At 36.5% G+C, this 18,333-nt stretch overlaps 1 protein-coding gene across 1 annotated transcript in view; it reads right to left on the bottom strand.

Moving 5' to 3' along the window:
* ADGB (androglobin) overlaps positions 1–18,333 on the bottom strand; it is a 129,576-nt gene that overhangs the window by 58,552 nt on the left and 52,691 nt on the right. Inside the window, exons 11-16 of the mRNA XM_054570081.1 lie at positions 16,390–16,564; positions 13,483–13,573; positions 6,200–6,329; positions 3,298–3,335; positions 2,253–2,438; positions 1,470–1,533 (exon numbers count right to left, since the gene is read on the bottom strand). Of these exons, the coding sequence (XP_054426056.1) occupies positions 1,470–1,533; positions 2,253–2,438; positions 3,298–3,335; positions 6,200–6,329; positions 13,483–13,573; positions 16,390–16,564 (684 nt within the window). The remainder of the gene's footprint in view (positions 1–1,469; positions 1,534–2,252; positions 2,439–3,297; positions 3,336–6,199; positions 6,330–13,482; positions 13,574–16,389; positions 16,565–18,333) is intronic.

Here is an 18,333-nt window from a genome sequence, read left to right as displayed (position 1 = left end):
GTAGATCTTTCTCTCTACCTGACTCCAAGGCTGGGAATCTCAATTGTTGTGCTATTATTGCCTTTCAGTTTCTCAGTGCTTCAATATAAGTTTGACTGATGGTATATGGGAAGTGTGTTAAATGAATTTAACTGTCACTATACTTTCAAAGCTTTTCATATTATTTTACCACAATATTTAAATAACCAGTTAAAATAGGAAAGAAAAATCTCTAGTAATACTGTGAAGAAATGAAACCTTGTAATTTAGTCAAATATGACAAGATTGCTAGAAATGCTTGAGAGAATATAACAATGGTTAAATGATTGCTTTCCCCCGTATTTTGCAATACTTAGCATTTGACATTTTATTTCTTTGTTTCCACTTAGCTCCAACAGGTTGGTGATAGAGACAGTTGTTTCAAATATTTACTGCCTAACTCTATGAAGGACCTGGATTGGCCAGCCCCATGAGCAAGTTTTCTAAGCAGAGTTGTCATTTGCTGTTATTTTTCAGCCTGAGAATTTGGGGGTGGGCTGGCCCTGGAGACCATGTGAAAGGACTGCCCTGGCGCCGTACAAGGCACCTTTGAGAGCCCGCTGCCTCACCCCAACACTGAGCACCGAGGGGACATCCAAGGAAGGTGCTGGAGAGAGGCCTTGGGCTCTGCCACTGACCCCAGTCCAGCTGGCAGCACTGTGGCCACTGAAATCAGGAATCCTGGCCTCAGGCCACAACCAAGCCTTCCTTTTATGCCATATTAAAGGTCGATAAGTTTGGGTTCCAACAAACTCTAAGAAAAAGTTATCATTTTCTCACATCACTGAGATGTGACATGAAGCGGGAGGGTAGGGGGATGGGCACCAAGAATTAATGACGTAGTTAGAATGGAGAGGTCAGTGTCTGGGTAAAAACAGGTCCTGCATGTAGTCAGGAAACTTGACCCAGGTCTCACAGCCAGGGGAGGAGGCTGGACATCCATGCTGTTCTATAGAACTTGTAGGCATTAGTTGGATGAAGGCAATAAGAATGAAGGGGAATGAACTCCAAGCAGAAGGAAGAACATGGGTAAAAATAACAGAAATGTTAGTGAAAAGTATGCCCTGTTTTAGGAACTGCACAGGCTTCAGCTGGCACTTAACTGAAATCAAATATAGTGGATTTATTTGTGTGATTCTTTATTTATTTATATATCAACATTTTCATAATGCGAATTTATATAGTAATAAACCACTACAACATAATCAGATAGATCACACTTGTGGATAAAGGTAGCAAGATTTTGCTTGTTATCAGGATGAGGGATGAGCGTAAGACATTGAGAATTACCTCTAAAATATAATTACAAGTTAAAAATTAACTCTAAAATATAATTATGTTACAAGTTTAGAAATTCTTGATAAATTTGAAGGGTTTTTTTTACTATCATGATGCTATCAAAGATTTAAGTATAAGAAGGGAAAGAGAAGAAGCGATCATATTATATTTACCTTCAATTCTGTTTTTTGAAAGTTAAAGCAATATAAATTTGGCTTGTGGAAAACATATATATTCCTGAAAAACATTATTTATAACAGGTTATTGTCATTATATGCAGCTGACTACTATTACATATTAATTATATGCTGTACAAAGTAAAAACAAATGAAAGTTGAAAAATAGTAACTTAGAGACAAGAAAAGTAGTTATCAGGGCCTGAGGGGTGGGGAAAATAGGGAGAGGCTGGTAAAAAGGTATAAACTTTCAGTTCTGAAATAAATAAGGTTTGGAGATCTAATATGGAATATGATGACTACAGTTGGTAACACTGAATTGTATAATTGAAATTTGCTAAGAGAGTAGAACTTAAATGTTCTCATGAAAAAAATGTAAATGTGTGATGAATAAATTAACTCAATGGAGGGAGTCCTTCACAATGCATATGCATATCAATTCAAAACCATGTCAACTTTAAATATCTTAGAATTTTATTCATCACTCATACCGTAATAAATGTAGGGGAAAAAAACAACTGTATTGAATTAGTTGCCTAAAAGAGGCGAAGACGATCTCTGCTTTCCTCTTGATTAACAAACAAGTTTATGAAGATAAGCTAAAACTGGCCTCAATTTTTTTATGTGGACAATCAACTCAGCCCTTTTCCCTTCTAACAGTTTTGTTTGATATTATATCAATATCAAACTAATATTGGCTTACTTATTTTAAATAATAGCTAAAAATTAATAGCTTACATAGCTGCTATATTAAGTGCACACACAAAAATACATACTTACTGAAAGCATACACAGAAGTCTTCAAAATCCAACCATATTTCTTTAGAAACACTATTATTTATTGTTGTAAGTTCCTCCTGTGATTTGTCCAGTGTTGCTGCTGTCAGGCTGACCAAATCTTTTTCCAAACCTTGTCCCTCAATTGGCTGACCTGAGTCAGCCAAGCCAACATCAATTAGTTCATCTGTGCATGGCAGAAAACAACCATGTCAACACCCTTATGTTATTAAATATCAAGTAACTAGGACATGGAAAACTACAGAGGGGGGTTCACATATCAAGGTCTATTTTTGAGTAAACATTTACTGAGATAATTATTTACATGCAGACTTCGAATTTGCATACAGAGACACATTTTCATATACTCAAGATAATTCATAACATATGCATAGTAGACCTTTTATAAATTTCTCAATATTTGTAAATTTGTGCACACGTTCTTTACAGATTATAAAGCTATAACAGAAATTAGCTAGCTTATGTACTTAAAATCTGCCATAGATATATTCCTTTAGGGTAAATATATAGGGGATGGCTCAGACAACAGAAGGAAAAATGAAAAATTGAAAGATCTATTACAATTAATATATCTCAGTAAGTGACTATTAATTCTTCCCCACTGTCTGTGATTCCATAATCTTATTTCATGTTCATCAAGTAATTCCATAAATTTCTTACAGGCTTATTGTACCTAAATTTGCTACCTCATGCTTTTCTGGGATTGGAGGTTTGGCCAAGTCTTCTTTATTCAAGAACAAGAAATTTGCAGGCGTTCTAGTGCTTTCATCACAACACACATGCGTAAAACATACTGAACCTTAATCCTGGGACTAGTCAGACCGCCTTTTATTTTGACTTTAAACTTGAATTAAACAAGTGAGATTATCCGATTTCTCTCTCCCAGAGCAGATTAGCCTGGATTATCAGAGGGGACAGGGAGAGAGCTGCTGAGAGTCAGCAGGACAGCTCAAAGCTGCCAGGAAGCAGAGACCCCTTTATGCTCTGATGTCTGTGGGAAAAAAAGGGTCATGGGGAGATTATTAATTTACCTTTTCCATGTGTAACTTGTGAAGCAATATTGCCCTGCGAATTGAAAGGGGGGAACATTAAGAAACCATTTATAAATTCAACAAAACCTTACTGTTCTAAAGTACCATAGTTTATAAAAGAGTTAACACAGTTTTTTACACATTGAAGAGACAGATTTCTGAAAATACTAAAGCATATGGTAAAACAGAGAATTTGTTTTTAACCTTAAAATTCAAAAGATGTAAATTTAATTAAATAATGTGAGGGTTTAAGTTTGATATTAAAATACAGAATATCTGAGTGTATTAGATGATTGAATTTTATAATAAAAGTTAAATTAAAATGATAATATCCCTAAGTATAACATATAACTTGGTATGAGGCACCTTTTAAAAAAAATGCAGGTCAGGTTAAATATAATAAGATTATGATTGACAATTAACGGGCAGAACTTAGAATAACTGATTTCAAATTACAAAAATAATTCCTCAAAATTTTAACAGGGAAATTAAGTCAAATTTACAACTCTGTTTTCTCTAGAACACAACTAAAATACGTATAAAATTTAAAATGGTATAAATTTGTACATACTGATGATGGGTAATACCGGCAATATTTTGTATGATGTAAAGCAGATGGAGGTGACAATATAATAGAGATAACTGAATTCTAAGTGCTAGTGAAAAGGAAGCCAGCCAAACCTTAAGACCCCGGAAACAATTAGCAGGTATCTGAGAAAGAGAGACTGAGATATGGCCTGAAAACCCAGGAATGCGTTGAATGTCCATATAAGGAACAGATAAACCCTACTTCTCCTTAATGCATTTAGCATCTATCATTCTCCTGTCTAAACAGGATACTGGAAGTTGCTACAAGTAAAAAAGTTACATGAGAAAGCTTCAGATCTGGGTTCACAGAGACTGTGGGAAGCAGGAGAGTCTATAGTGCAGAGAGGAGAGGAATGAAGTGAATGTCCACATGCTGAATCTTGGGACTCTCAGCAGCTCTGTGCTGCTTGGCCTCAGTGACACTGATGGATAAGTGTATGCTAATCCCTGTGACTCCATCCCACCCCAGCAGGGAGATTAGAGGACCCTCAACTGGAGAACCTGACCATAGCCCTGGAAAAGCCTCAGGGAATCTGATAATTGGAAGCTAATCCTACCCCCAAATGAAGCTCATTCATCCCCAATTATCCTGAATTAAAGCTACCAGTTGACAAGGTCTATCAATGTCATAAAATTGCTTCCAATCAGTAGCTCTTTAATGTCATAAATCCTTTAAGTGTATATGTACAACAAAATGTCAACAGACAATTGAAGAAATACACACACACAAGTATATATGAGGTCTGTCCAAAAAGTATCCAGCCATGTAGTATGAAAAATAGAGACATTTATTGAAGAAGATGCAAGATAAAAGAAACATTGTACATAGGACAATGACGCTTCAGTCCCCTTCAAAATAGGCACCTTGGGACCTCACACAGTTCTCCCAAATGCCTTCAACTGCCCCATTATATTTTCCTGAATCTCATCAGTGGTCTGAAACCTCTTCCCTTTCAAAGGTAATTTTACTTTTGGGAAAAGCCAGAAGTTGCAGGGCACCAAATCTGGGCTGTAGGGGTCTAAAGTCACCTGGATGACTTGATGTTTTGCAATAACTTTGCAGGAGACATGATGCGTGAGTGGGCACATTGTCGTGATGAAGCTTCCAATCACCAGTTGCCCATAGTTGTGGCTGTTTTCATTGTATTGCATCTCTTAGCTGACAGAGCATTGAGGTAGTACTCATTACTAACTGTTTGGCCTGGAGGGGGGTACTCGTGATGGACAACATCTTCCCAATCAAAAAACAGTTAACATGGTCTTGATCTTACTATGACTTTGCCGTGCCTTCTTCGGGTATGGAGAACTAGGTAAATTCCACTGGGACAACTGGGCCTTTGTTTCTAGATCATAGCCATAGACCCACAATTCACTTGTGGTTATGACCTTCTTGAGGAAATCTGGTTCATTGGTAGCGGTTTGAATCAAATCATTAGCAACTGCAGCATGATGTTTCTTCTGCTCTGGTAGCAGAAACCATGGAATGAATTTTGCCATGACATATTTCATGCCAAGAACCTGCATCAAAATCTTGGACACAGGAGGTTTTGGATCCCCAGATCAGCTTCTAATTCTTACACTGTCAGTGGCTGATCTTTGTTGATTGTAGTCCATACATATGCAACATTATTATGTGTTCTGGAAGGCTTGTTGCAGGCCTTCCAGAACATGGATCACTTTCAACAGATTCTTGACCATATTTGAAGTGTTTGTTCCACACTTTTATTTGTGCTGCACTCATTGCATTGTTCCCAAAAGCCAAATGAATAATCCAGATAGTTTCCATGAAGGAATGTTCAAGCCTAATGCAAACAGATTCATTGCTCTACTCACTCAGTTATTTTGAATGTGATGGGCACATAGCACACATGCTCACTCAATGGTGTCTACTGATCCCACTGACTAGTACAGTGAAGTCACCATTGTACACGCATGTGCATTCCAGTCCAGTCTCCTTGGTTGCCAGGTTACATGGATGTCCCGCAAACCGTTCTCATTATATTAACAATGGCTGGACTTTTTCCAAACAGACCTCATATATTTTTGCAAAACTAGAAGTGTATGGAGTTAATTAGTACCAAACTCTGAATGGTAGATAGGAAATACAACCCAGAAAAAAAGACACACAGGGGACTTTTTGTAAGGGATAAATATTCGATTTTCTAATATTGGTGACAGATATATAAGAAGTTTATTGTAATAGTATTCTTCTATTCAGATGCATGTCATACATTGTTTTATGTATATTTCATATTGAGAAAAATCTACCATAATTAAGAACTTGGTCAATACTAAGAGTAACATAGTTACCTGAGATGTAGTTCCTGTGACTTGACTTAAATCTGTCTGGCTAATGTTTTCAGTTTCATCATTTTCCGTAAGGGAAGATAAACCAGATCCTGGAGGCATCCCTTTCTTAATAAAAGATTTTACATAATGGCTAATGGAAAACAAAAACAAATTTCTGTTATCTTTATCTCTCTTTTATTTGTTGTAGTATATATATATGTGTGTGTTTATGTATGTGTGTATATACGTATATATTAGGTAAATGTGTATACATATACACAAATATATCTTTGAACACATTTATATATAAATAAGTATATATACCTTTATCTCTGAACATATTCACTATATATATAGCGAATATATATATACTATATATAGTGAATATATATATATAGAATGTGTTCAAAGATAAATTACATGTATACAGACTTCCTAAACTTTTTGATGTTTTTCCTTCCTTGTGTAAGGTAACCTTAATTCACCTCAAGCTGTCCCTGATTTACTGTAAACTGCCACTAGAGAGCAGCACAACCACATTTATGAGGCTTCCATTCTGTTCAGCAAAGCCAAGAGCCAAAAATGGGCAATTCTGGCCTGTTGCTACAGTGACTGTTCTGGTGAAAGGTAGTAGTGGTAGCAGTTACTTTCAAGGGCTTGCCAAGAAAACACTTGCTTTCATGTTGACTTGAGAACTGTGACTCCACAGCAAAGTGAGAAAAGGAACATTTCTTTCATGCAGGGTGAAATGTCATTCACGTATCTTTGCATTTGGCTCTGACAGATAAAACAAATATGCTAGCAAATTCATAACAGTAGCAAGCAGTGAATTCAATCAAGCATTAAAGTCACTTGGACTTGGGCTACAGAAGTTAATCCACCTGAATGAAGTAATAAAGCTGAAAGAAGACATATGAAAATCAAGTAAAGAGAGTAAATTGGGGAGTTCAGGTTATAAAACCAACCCATTTGTGGTCCTTATTGACATAGAGATTCTAGAAGTCTGGGTGACATTTTTAATCATGAGAATATTTGTCCTGGTGGTTTTCAGTCTCAGTTCTTACAATCTACAAAATCTCTGACTAATATGTAACCTCAATCAGCTGAGAGAAGATAAAAAATTATCTGAAACGGTAAAATCATCATCTGGGTAACATTAAGCATCTAATTAATTGGAAAAGTTAGGAATCATTAACATTTTAATGTTAAGTTTAGGAAAATTCTGTGTATATGCGGTATAACATAGGAAAGAATTTAGCATGGTGCATAATCCAACAAATCAAGCTTTAAAATATATAGCTTAATGTTTACTTTTTGCTGTATGATTCAGTTAAAACCTAAGGATATTTTGGTTTGTAAAGACTAATTATGTGTGTAAAAAATTAAGGTTCCACAAATACATGATTTTGGTTATTTGAGCTTTAATGTGATTTAACACTTGGCGAGAATTTGTTTGCTAAAATTTTGGCATTTAAATTACTTAAAAAAAAAACTATCCAGTGGTAATGCTGTAAATACAATTAAATAAGTTTAAATTAAGCGGACTAAATTTATTTAAAACTTTCATAGAAATTATTAGATTTGTGTATGAAATAAGATTTATTATAAATTAAAATGAGAGTTTGAAGAAAACTGGATTTACAAATTTGTAACAATGACACATTTAAAAATCCCAAGTGGCAGCAAGTGGTCTTTTCTGTCCATGCAGCCGCCCCCCGAGGCCTGACATTGCTAACGGCCAGTGTCCGTCTGCTGGTGCTGCGTGTGGTTCCTTCCTCACCTGCTTCTCCATGTTCAGTCACTGATGCAAAGAGATAACAGGAGCCTTACAGGTAACAGATTTAAAGAATACCACGAATATTGTCAACCGTAATAGAGTCCATTAAAATGTAAATTAACTGGCTCTGAGGTAAAGAGGCTTAAAATAAGATAATACAATGAAGAGACCTCTCTGGTCTCAATTTTTACTGCTTTTCTTCATCAGCTTCTTATCATGGATGTTAATATAGCCAAGAGAAGGCTGAAACCATAGCTAACGGTTATTGTAAGTGTGAGCTATAGGATAAGACATTCAGTAACTTTAATAAAGTTTTATGGAAGTTTAGAATACACTTAAAAAGTGCACAAAACATAAATGTACAGCTTGCCAGAAAACTACAAAGGAAACACGGTCATATCACCGTTACTCAGATCACGGGATATTAACATGAGCTGTGCCCCCCAAACCCTGCCGGATGCCGCTCCGTCAGGGCCAAGGCTCCTGCCCACAGACAACCACGACTGTGCCCTCTAGCACCACGTGCTGCCTTTTCGTTTTCTGTTCTTCATGCCTATCAGTAGGATAACTACAAACAAGCTGCGACCTTCTTGTACCAAGCTGCTTTTATCTATTCGTGTGTGCATAACATCCATCCATCCATGTGGGTTTCTGCCGTAGTATTTCTCTCACTTTAGGGTAATATATTTTTGTACTATATTTGTCATTGGTTTACTGTGATATATCTAGTGGCAAGGTTTTTTTTAAATATACGTACATTATTTGAGATTTTTTCAGAACTTCCTGAATCTTGTCTTAATTTTTTTTATGTTTAGGATTTTACATATATCTCAAATGTGTATATTTACTATTTACTATATATAAATATATGTTTACTATTTACTGTATGTTATATATAAATATATGTTTCTTAATAAATATATAATATTAATATATATTAATAAATATATAATATATTAATATATATTTACTATTTACTAGATATATATAGTAAATATATATACATATATATTTAAATGGAGAGAGAGAAAGAGAGATTAGGAAATATTATACATGTATATATGAAACACGCACATGATTATTTCCTAATCTCTCTATCCTCTATTCCTGAGATCCACTTGCAAGTATGTTGACATTTTTCAACTTGTCTCATATATCTTTTAATTCTCTCTTTTTCTTTTCTTTTCTTTTCTTTTCTTTTCTTTTCTTTTCTTTCCTTTCCTTTCCTTTTTGTTTATTTGTGTTTTTGTTGTGGTCTCTATGCTTCAGCCTGGATATTATCTTTGGACCTATTTTCCCTTTTTCCAATTCTCAAATCTAATTTATGATAAAAAATACTCATGTGTTCTTAATTTCTGTTATTACAGTCCTTGTTTCTAGAATTCTTATTTGATATTTTAAACCATTTTACATACTATTGGCTATTTTTATATTTTCACAGCTTTATTAAAGATACTTGAAGTACAATTAATTGTACAAATTCAAGTATAAATTTGATCCTCTTTGATATCTTTATATAGCCGGGTATTTGTTATCTATTGTTGCATAAAAATTACTATAAATTTAGTGATAATCATCATACCCTCCACTCATATCACCCACTATTCTCTTTTATTATTGCAACTTGTGGGCTGCCTAGTGAATTCTCTGAAGTCATTTAAAACTTTAGACTCTAGATTATAGTGCTTATTTCTATTCTTATTGCCAAATTAAGATATTAGTAAATTTGGATTCCTCCTTATCCTCCTTTTCCTCTTTCTCCTCCTCCTTCTTCATTGCCTTTGCTTTTATATTTAGTTCTTTCGTTTTCCCCTCTAAGAATAGCAAATTTTATCTCTCAGGTTTCTATAACAATCATTAGATCTTGTGATTTAATTATCAGGTAATAACCCAAAACATCCATCAGTGCTAATGTTTATGTAAAACAGAAATTTTGTTGTCCTAAAACAATAAGCAAAGCTATAAGGTCATATGTATTTAGGCCTTATTTTAATCAATTCAGTATTTATCTTAACTTATCTATTACTGTAAAATAGAAGCATAATATGTTGTTTTTCTATAATCACTTCATTAACACAAGCTTTAGTACATTTGTCATCAAATCATAAATTTCTATTTATAAAATAAAGTTGATTGAAATGGTTGAAATATTTTAACTACCATATTAGGACACTTAAATTCAGTTGGTTTTTCTTAGTAGAACAGGAAAAATTCCACCTCATTATATAATAAAAATGAATTAGATTTTCTTATGTTAATCTAAAAATAAAAATCTAGGTGAAATTATAAAAATTAAAGTATAATGATAATGTCATAATAAAAAACACTACAATTATAGGCAGCTCACTAATTCTTTTCTTTTTAGCATTTAAAAAGACTATGCAATGATGAAAATGTGGTTTTAGAATATTTGATTACTGAGAACTTAATATGTGGCTGGTGCAGCTAAAGAATTTCTAAAATTTTATTAACATCAATTATCTGAAACTTACATAGTCACATGTGTTAGTGGTTACTTTATTGGATAGAGCATAGGAAAAAAATCTGAATAACTTAGATGCCTCAGAATATTTTAATTTTGTTAGTATTTACTGATTACATGTTTTATCCTAGGTACTATTTAAATATCACAGTATTACAGTATAAATGCAAAGTCTATATATAACCTTTAAGGCCCTTATTGTAATTATATATAAGCCATTAACTAATTTAAAAAATTTGGTGATGTTTCTCGTTGCCCCCAAAATTTAGGGGCAAATTTGGAGGACACAAAGTTTTCAACCCCCTTCCCTTGAACTCTGTGTACTATTTTCCCTCTCGCTCCTTATAACAAGCTCTGCCTTTGCTGAGATGTTAAGATGGTTTTTGAGGCATGAACCTACTGTCTTCTCAGGTTGCTGGCACCTGAAATAAAGTCACTTTCCTTCTCTCACACAAAAAAAAGTTATTAGAAGCAAACAATATTGAGCATTAATAAAGAAATAATTGGAACTGTGAAAGCAAAACTAAAACTACAACTAAACCCATTCCAGAAAAGGCCCATAGTCTGGGGCCATTGAGTGCTAAGTATAGTTTCTTGAAGTCCCTCTGACACAAGAAAACAGCAGAGCAATAACGTTCAGTATGATTCATCTAGGAAATAAGGGAACAATTAAGTATGCTCCATTTAGGAAGAAAAAAATATTATTAATATATTCATGACATACACAAGTAGTTGTCATTAATTTTTATCAAATTAATCTAACATGGCGAGGAGCCTGGGGACCATGGACAATGGTGGTCAATGGGAATTCCCAGTGGTAGAGTGGCTGAATGATTTGAATGCAGAAGTATCTAATCTTCTCTTTTAATTAACTGGGTTACTAAAATATGACCAAAATATAATACTTCCTTCAACCTATCCATACTTTCTATGAAATCATTTAAAAAAGCCTGCTGTATACACAAATATTTTGGGTATTTTTCTTGTTTTGGTTTTGCTTGTTTGGTTGGTTCTAAAGAATGGGTAATAGAGAGGAATTAAGGTAGAATGAATTCTGGGTCCAACGGGTAAGGAGCAATGAAGAGAGAAGAGCCATGGCAGGCAAAATGCAGATGAGGGGGCAGGGGAAGCAGGAAATCACAGCCAGAGACGCACGTCCCGTTCAGGACAGCAGACTGAGTACAAGTGCGCTGCCTTGTAGGTACTCCTCCCTTCTACAATCCCACCAGGGTCTCAGCAGAAACAAAAAGAAATAAAAGCAAAATCATACTGAACTGGCAATATAGAGTTGTCATAATTAAAGCAGCAACGCATCCCGTACAGACAGATAGGAACAGGTTGATGCCAAAACCCACCAAAGCTTAGAACCCAAAATTCAATTAGGTCAAAAAAGGGGGGCACCTGAAGCCTGGGAGGTGACCCCGAAGCCTCACTGAAGACCCTTAAAGGCAGCAGAGAGGCCAGGGAGAGACACAGCACCACAGCCTGGAATGACAGAAAGGGCAGGCGGGCTAACTATCCAATCACCTTCACAGCAACTGACTTGAACTTTCTTGTTAGTAGTTTATTTTTATTGTATTTTTTTCATTTATTGCCGTTATACCCTCTTCCACCTCTACCCACCCCTTTCCTCCACAGTCATCACATGTCGTCTATGTCCGTGGGTCCTTATTCCTTTTTGCTCGATCCCTGAACCCTCTAACCCCCTACCCAGAGCTGCCAGCCTGCTGTCTGTGTATGAGTCTGTCTCTATTTTGCTTGTTGGCTCAGTTTGTTCATTAGATTCCACATATGAGTGAAATCATATGGTATTTGTCTTTCTGTGACTTGCTTATTTCGTAATTCAAAAGAACATAAATACCTCTCTGTTCATTGCAGGGTTATTTACCATCCCCAAGATGTGGAAGCAGCCCAGGTGTCCATCGGTAGATGAGTGGGTAGAATAACTATGGGACACGTACACAATGGAATACTACTCAGCTGTAAAAAAGATGAAAATTTTACCCTTTGCAACAGCAGGGATGGACCCCTAGGACTCAAATTTTTGGCCTCAGTAAAGCCTCCAGTGTGGCTCTGAAGTGCAGCGTTAAATTAGAGTATCGGGCAGGGTGATAGAGGAAGAGGAGTGGGCAGGGGTCTCACACAGTCACACACTCCTCACAGGGAGATGAGGAGCAGAGCCCCCTGTGTCACAGGCTGGCAGCAAGTTCTGCCACCACCTGCACAGTCACTGCCATCAAGACACCAATATTCGGGGTTCTAATTATTTCTGGAAAATAAGTTCTTTGAGGTACAACTGTAGAATTTGGGACATACCTTTGAGATGACAATTATGGTATTTTATTATAGTTATTTACTTATAACAGCTTCCCCAGAAGTTAACATCTCTTTGGGCAAGACGAGTGTGTTATCTTTCTATCGCTAAGTGAAATATAGTGCTTTGGATTAGTTTTCTGGGTTGCCTGGGTTACTTAGACAATAGCAATTTATTTTCTCATAGTTCTGGAAGGTGTAAGTCTGAGATCATGGTGTCAGCGCGGCCAATTTCTAGTGAGGACTCTCTTCCTGGGTTGCAGACAGCCATCTTCTCACTGTGTCCTGACATGACCTTTCCTCAGTGGATGAAGGGAAAGACAGAGAAAGAGGGAGAGAGAGAGAGCGAGAGAGCTCTGTCTCCTTACGAGGGCACTATCTTAGGATCTCGTTTAACCATACTTACTTCCTTCGAGGCCCTATCTCCAAAAACAGCCACACTGGGGCTAGTGCTTCAACATAGGAATTTTAGCAGGACATGACATTCTGCTTGTAACACTCACATATAAAAGGGGAGAAAGACAAGTTTGTTAATTAGGTGAATTAGTGAAATCATAAGCTATACAAGATAAGGAAATATCCTGTAATAGATTTTATGCATACATTTCACCTTTTAATTAAATTGACATTTTTCAAAATGTCCCAATTTAGTGTTATTTTTAACCACACAAACCACAAAATACTTTTTTTGAGAGCAAGATGCATTTGTGGGAAAGAATGTAACATACTTACGTTTCAGTTGGAATTGTAAATGGAGTCATCCTATAATTCAAAAACGGGCTTGATATCTCAAGAAATTGTTCAGGTTTCTTTATTGTTAATTCTAAAAAGAAACAGGCAGTGTGATGTACTTTATTTTCCATCTTCTAAGATTACGTGCAATATTAATTAGATTACTATTTACCCAGCAAATTCCAATGGAGTTAAATAGGAATGTCTTAGGAACCTCTTTGTTTGTTTGTTTGTTTGTTTTATAATTGGAAATGCTTATCAATCATGCAATATGAGATTTCTTAAGCTTACTCCTCAGTTGCTTTTCAGATTTACAGCATGAAACAATGAAGTGTCAATGGAAATCATTAGCAATGTCTTTTGGAGTCACCACTTGGCATTTTCTGCTATTTCGTGTGCAGGAATGACTGTCTTACAGTCTTTTACTTAAAAAAAAAAAAAAAAAAAAAAAAAAGGCGAGGGGTGTTCACTTAGTTAATCCCTATGCAATCGCTCAGGACATGAAGAGAAAATGAGGACCAATACATGGAAATTGCAGAGGAAGAACAGAAATGTAACAAAGTAAAAGTCACTAGTAGCAAAGGAAGCAGTAGGTCAAGAAAGTACGTGGACATTCCTACAGGAGTGTGAAGCTGATCTAGAAGGAATTCTCAGTGAATACAGGACACCGCTCGTGCACTAACATGTGAACACTGAAATTAAACATTCAGGAAGGTTATTTTAACAGAAATTCCTGCAACAATCACCACTGGAGGAAAAACGGTGAATTTTTGACTCATGGACATGACTTTTCTGTGCTTGTTCTGGGGTAACCTCTGAAATGATCTCTCTCTCCATTTCCTGTTAATTTTCACTCTACATAGTAACCCCATTATGGATAAGAAAGACAGCTCTGCGGTGAGCCTCAAGGCGGGACACCGCCCTTACGGGCAGCCACCGCGCCTCAGGTTTTCTTGTCCAGCTTTCTGAAGCGGCCACGCACAGAGGATTGCACAACAAGCAGTAGTGAAATCAGAAAATACCTGCATGGTTAATAATTTTCCTTTCATTCAGCCTTTCCTTGATGATCTGAATGAACAATGGTTTTAAGTGTATCTATCTCCATGCATTTAACTTAAATATTGTATTTAAAGGTAAAAAAATTTCCTTCCTTTTCAGCATCTTTTGGCACATTTTGGCACCAAGAGCCCATAGGAGAAACACAAGGAGTGTAAAAAAAGTGACTGAAATAATCAAGCAGGTGGGTCACAATAAAGACCAAATTAACCATTTCTCCTGTACACCCAAACCAGATGATATTCTTTATTCTTTGTTCTTTTCTGGCAAGAATAAAACATTTTGTGCTAGAGAAATCTTTGCTACCAGCTGTACTGGCTGTACGAATGTAGGCAGAAAGCATGGTGACATAGTTAATAATTATTTCTATTTTAAAAAGGAGGACTTTATGGTTGGAAGTAGATCGTAAGGAACAGGTATGTATTTCAGTACATGTGGTTATTGCATCTTCGGGCTCCTGAGGACCACTGAGATGTACGTATTACACGGTGTCCGAGATGTGCCTCTCTGGTCAGCTGCACTGGAGAGTCAGCAATGTTTGAACTGGTAGCAGGGACCACACTAAGAATCACCGCCAGTAGAGGTTCAAGCCATGGTTCATGGGACCAAACGTTTGAAGCATTTTATAAACTCCACTGGGATGCCTGCAATACACTGGCACTAGGGATGTTCATTGCGACTTTGCTTTCCTTGCTCATTCGGTGGCAGGCCTGTGAACACAGTCCCTAATGCAATAACCCCTAGAACATGAATACACTTAGACAATAATGAGGTATTGGAAAAGACAAAGGGAGAGAATACAAAAGCAAGAAAATGAACACCAAAAAATGACAAAAAGCTGTTGTTATTAAATACAGTTTTTTGAAATATATATATACCATAGCAGTCCAGTTTTTTATCATCCTTCATAAAAATATTCCAAGTGCTAAAGTAGCTATGGAAAGGCTATTTATGTTGAAACATAAGCAAATTATGAGTTATTCTGCCAGATCATAATTTCTAAATTATTCATGTTTTCTTGTTTTAATTTCATCTCCTTACACTTACGCTTCTACTGTAAAATTGATTTTTTATTTATGGTCTCATTCATTTCTTCTCTTGCCATCTTGGTCTCTCTTCCCTTCAAAGCTGGTGCTCATGAAAAATGGAGTAAGAATGAAGACTTTTAAAGAAAAATACTGAGGAGCTGAAGAATTAGATGCCCTGTGAGGCATCTAGAAATGAACTGAGAGAACAATAGCAAGGTGGGAACGGGAGCCCGGTCTCAGCCAGTGTGAATCTATTTATTTCTGAGGGCAACAGCCACTCCTGAAGTGGCTGCGTGACAATATTCACACAGATGACAATCCAGGGCAGAAGTTCTGTTCTCAAGTAGAAACCAGTTAATGCAAAGGCTATGTCCTCAGGGTACCCTCAGTGATTTCCATATCAGAAGCTCATGCCAGCGGCTGAACCCATGCGACCCAGGTTCCTTATTATTTACCACAGACCACTTCTCTACCATCCTAACAGTCAGAATGCCATCACCCACAGGTGGCTTTGACATATATGGTCAGTTTAGGCATGAACCAAATTGCTTGTCTTCTATGCAGAATTAATCCTTAAAAGATACAAAATTTGGACATACATTTGTTTCCATTTAATCAAAAGTATATGGATTTTCACATTCAATATTATTTTGTATCAGTTTCAGGTATACATCATAGTGGTTGGACAGTCGTGTACTTTACAAAGTAGACATAAATGAAGAGTTTAGGTACAATGCTGGGCGGTTTCATTACAAATCTAAGTATGAAGTCTCCATACAAAGGAGTATTAATTAGAAAGATTTCCAGACAATGTAAACCATACCTTGAGGTTCATCTGTTATAACAGTTTCCCTTTTCTGACGAATGAGTTTCCATGGCGGCACGGGGGGTGGTTTCGGGGGCGCTATAAGAGGGCAGGACCTGGTTCTGGTCACCAGCACCGGATGGCTGCAGATGTGGGACAGGCCGTATTCTCTTAGCTTCTCAGCGGAAGTGGTCTAGCAGATTTAAAAGGATGCTGGCAATTGCCTCATGCATTTAAAATGATACTTTTTCTCATTATAAAAATACTATCGCCACTATAGAGATGTAGCAGTAATAAAGGAAAACACAACCAGCTATATTACCACTCTTAACATAAGCACTATTACCATTTGTATTTCTTAACATCTTTTCATTTTTCTGGGGCCCCGTTTCCTCATTCACAAAATGAGATACTGGAACTATATGCTACTTTTCAGTTCTAAACGTTTGATTCTATGAGATTGCAAAAATCTTAGCACATTCATTTTGGTCTAAAATTAATCACTCATTATTTTTATGGGTTAAAACTTTGATACAGGTACTTAATAGTAAAGTTTGTGTTTGTTTTTTTCTTAATCACCAGCAATCGCTAAATAATGTTTATAAAATCTGCTGCCCTGAGTGAGCCAGGTCAACGAGGTGATAAACTAAGCAGCTGCTTCGCCTGCAGCTGATGCCCTCGCCCGCCAACAGCAGCTCCCACAGGAAATCCCCGGGGTCTCCCTGACAATGGGGCCATTCACAGAAGGAAAGGGGATACAAACTGCCCTGGATCCTGCCAAAGCAAGCAGTTTCCCACGCATGAGTTTCGCACATCCCACTGTTCAGGTCCCCCGAGCCACTTGGCTTTGGAGCCATTCAGAGTAACGCTGAAGCAGAACTTCAGTTAGTGACTGCTGGCTGAAATATGCCGTAAGAAATCAAGAAGTGGGAGAACACTGAAGGGATGTATGTACACGGTAATCGTAGTCCTAAGTTCCGTCTAAATGTTCAAACAGTTAAAATGTCAGCTACATTGAAAGCAGTTATACCAAAACTGTTTCTTCCTAGTGATTTTGCATCGTTTCTATTCACATTTCTTTTTTGTTGTTTTTTTTTTTATTCTTTTTTATTTTTTAAAATATATTTTATTGACTATGCTATTACAGTTGTCCCAAATTTTCCCCCTTTGTCCCCGAACACCCAGTACCCCCATTCCCTCCAGCAATCCTCCCTTTAGTTCACGTCCACGGGTCGTGCATGTAAGTTCTTTGGCTTCTCCATTTCCAAAAACAAACTAAGCAAACCACCAGAGCAGGAACAGAACCATAGATATGGAGATCATTTGGAGGGTTATCAGCTGGGAGGATGAAGGGGGTGAATGGGGGGGAAGGTGCACGGATTAAGAAGCATAAATTGGTAGGTACTAAATGGACAGGGGATTTATTCACATTTCTATGTGAATAGAAATGCTTGACAAGGTAAATTTATAAAGCTGTCATTAGGACCAGAAACCCAGCTTTCAGCCTATTTCAAATTATTCTATGGCCTCAGCTAGAACATGCCTCGTTTCTCTTGCAACTTTTTCTATAGCTCAATCTAAACTTCAGGGAGGCACAAAATAGGGGTGGATATCTGTGAGAAAGAAAAGTTCTTCTTGAATCCAGGGATTAATTAATCATTGTAACAATTAACGACTGTAAGAACGAGTTAATCAGGGTGCTACTGACTCTAAATGAGCCAGTTAAAAGTGCTGTAAATATTCAAAATAAAAGAGAGGACTTGATGTTTAAAAAAAAGGACTAATTGAAAAGTAGGTAAAATTGTCACATCCCTTTTATCTTTTTTGTGAATGTTAGTCATTTATTGAAAAAATTATCAGAAACTCTGGAATTATGCCTTATAGCAGCTTAAAAATTATTTTTATGGATGTTCTAAAATCTAAACCTTTTTTTCTACAGCTTTAACCCTGTCAAATTTTAGA

The sequence above is a fragment of the Pteronotus mesoamericanus genome, unplaced genomic scaffold (genome assembly GCF_021234165.1).
Source record: "Pteronotus mesoamericanus isolate MK-2021 breed Mesoamerican mustached bat unplaced genomic scaffold, CSHL_Meso_final contig_20, whole genome shotgun sequence".
NCBI lineage: Eukaryota > Metazoa > Chordata > Mammalia > Chiroptera > Mormoopidae > Pteronotus > Pteronotus mesoamericanus.
Note: the sequence above shows the minus strand (reverse complement) of the source record. Positions and strands in the feature narration are given on the sequence as shown.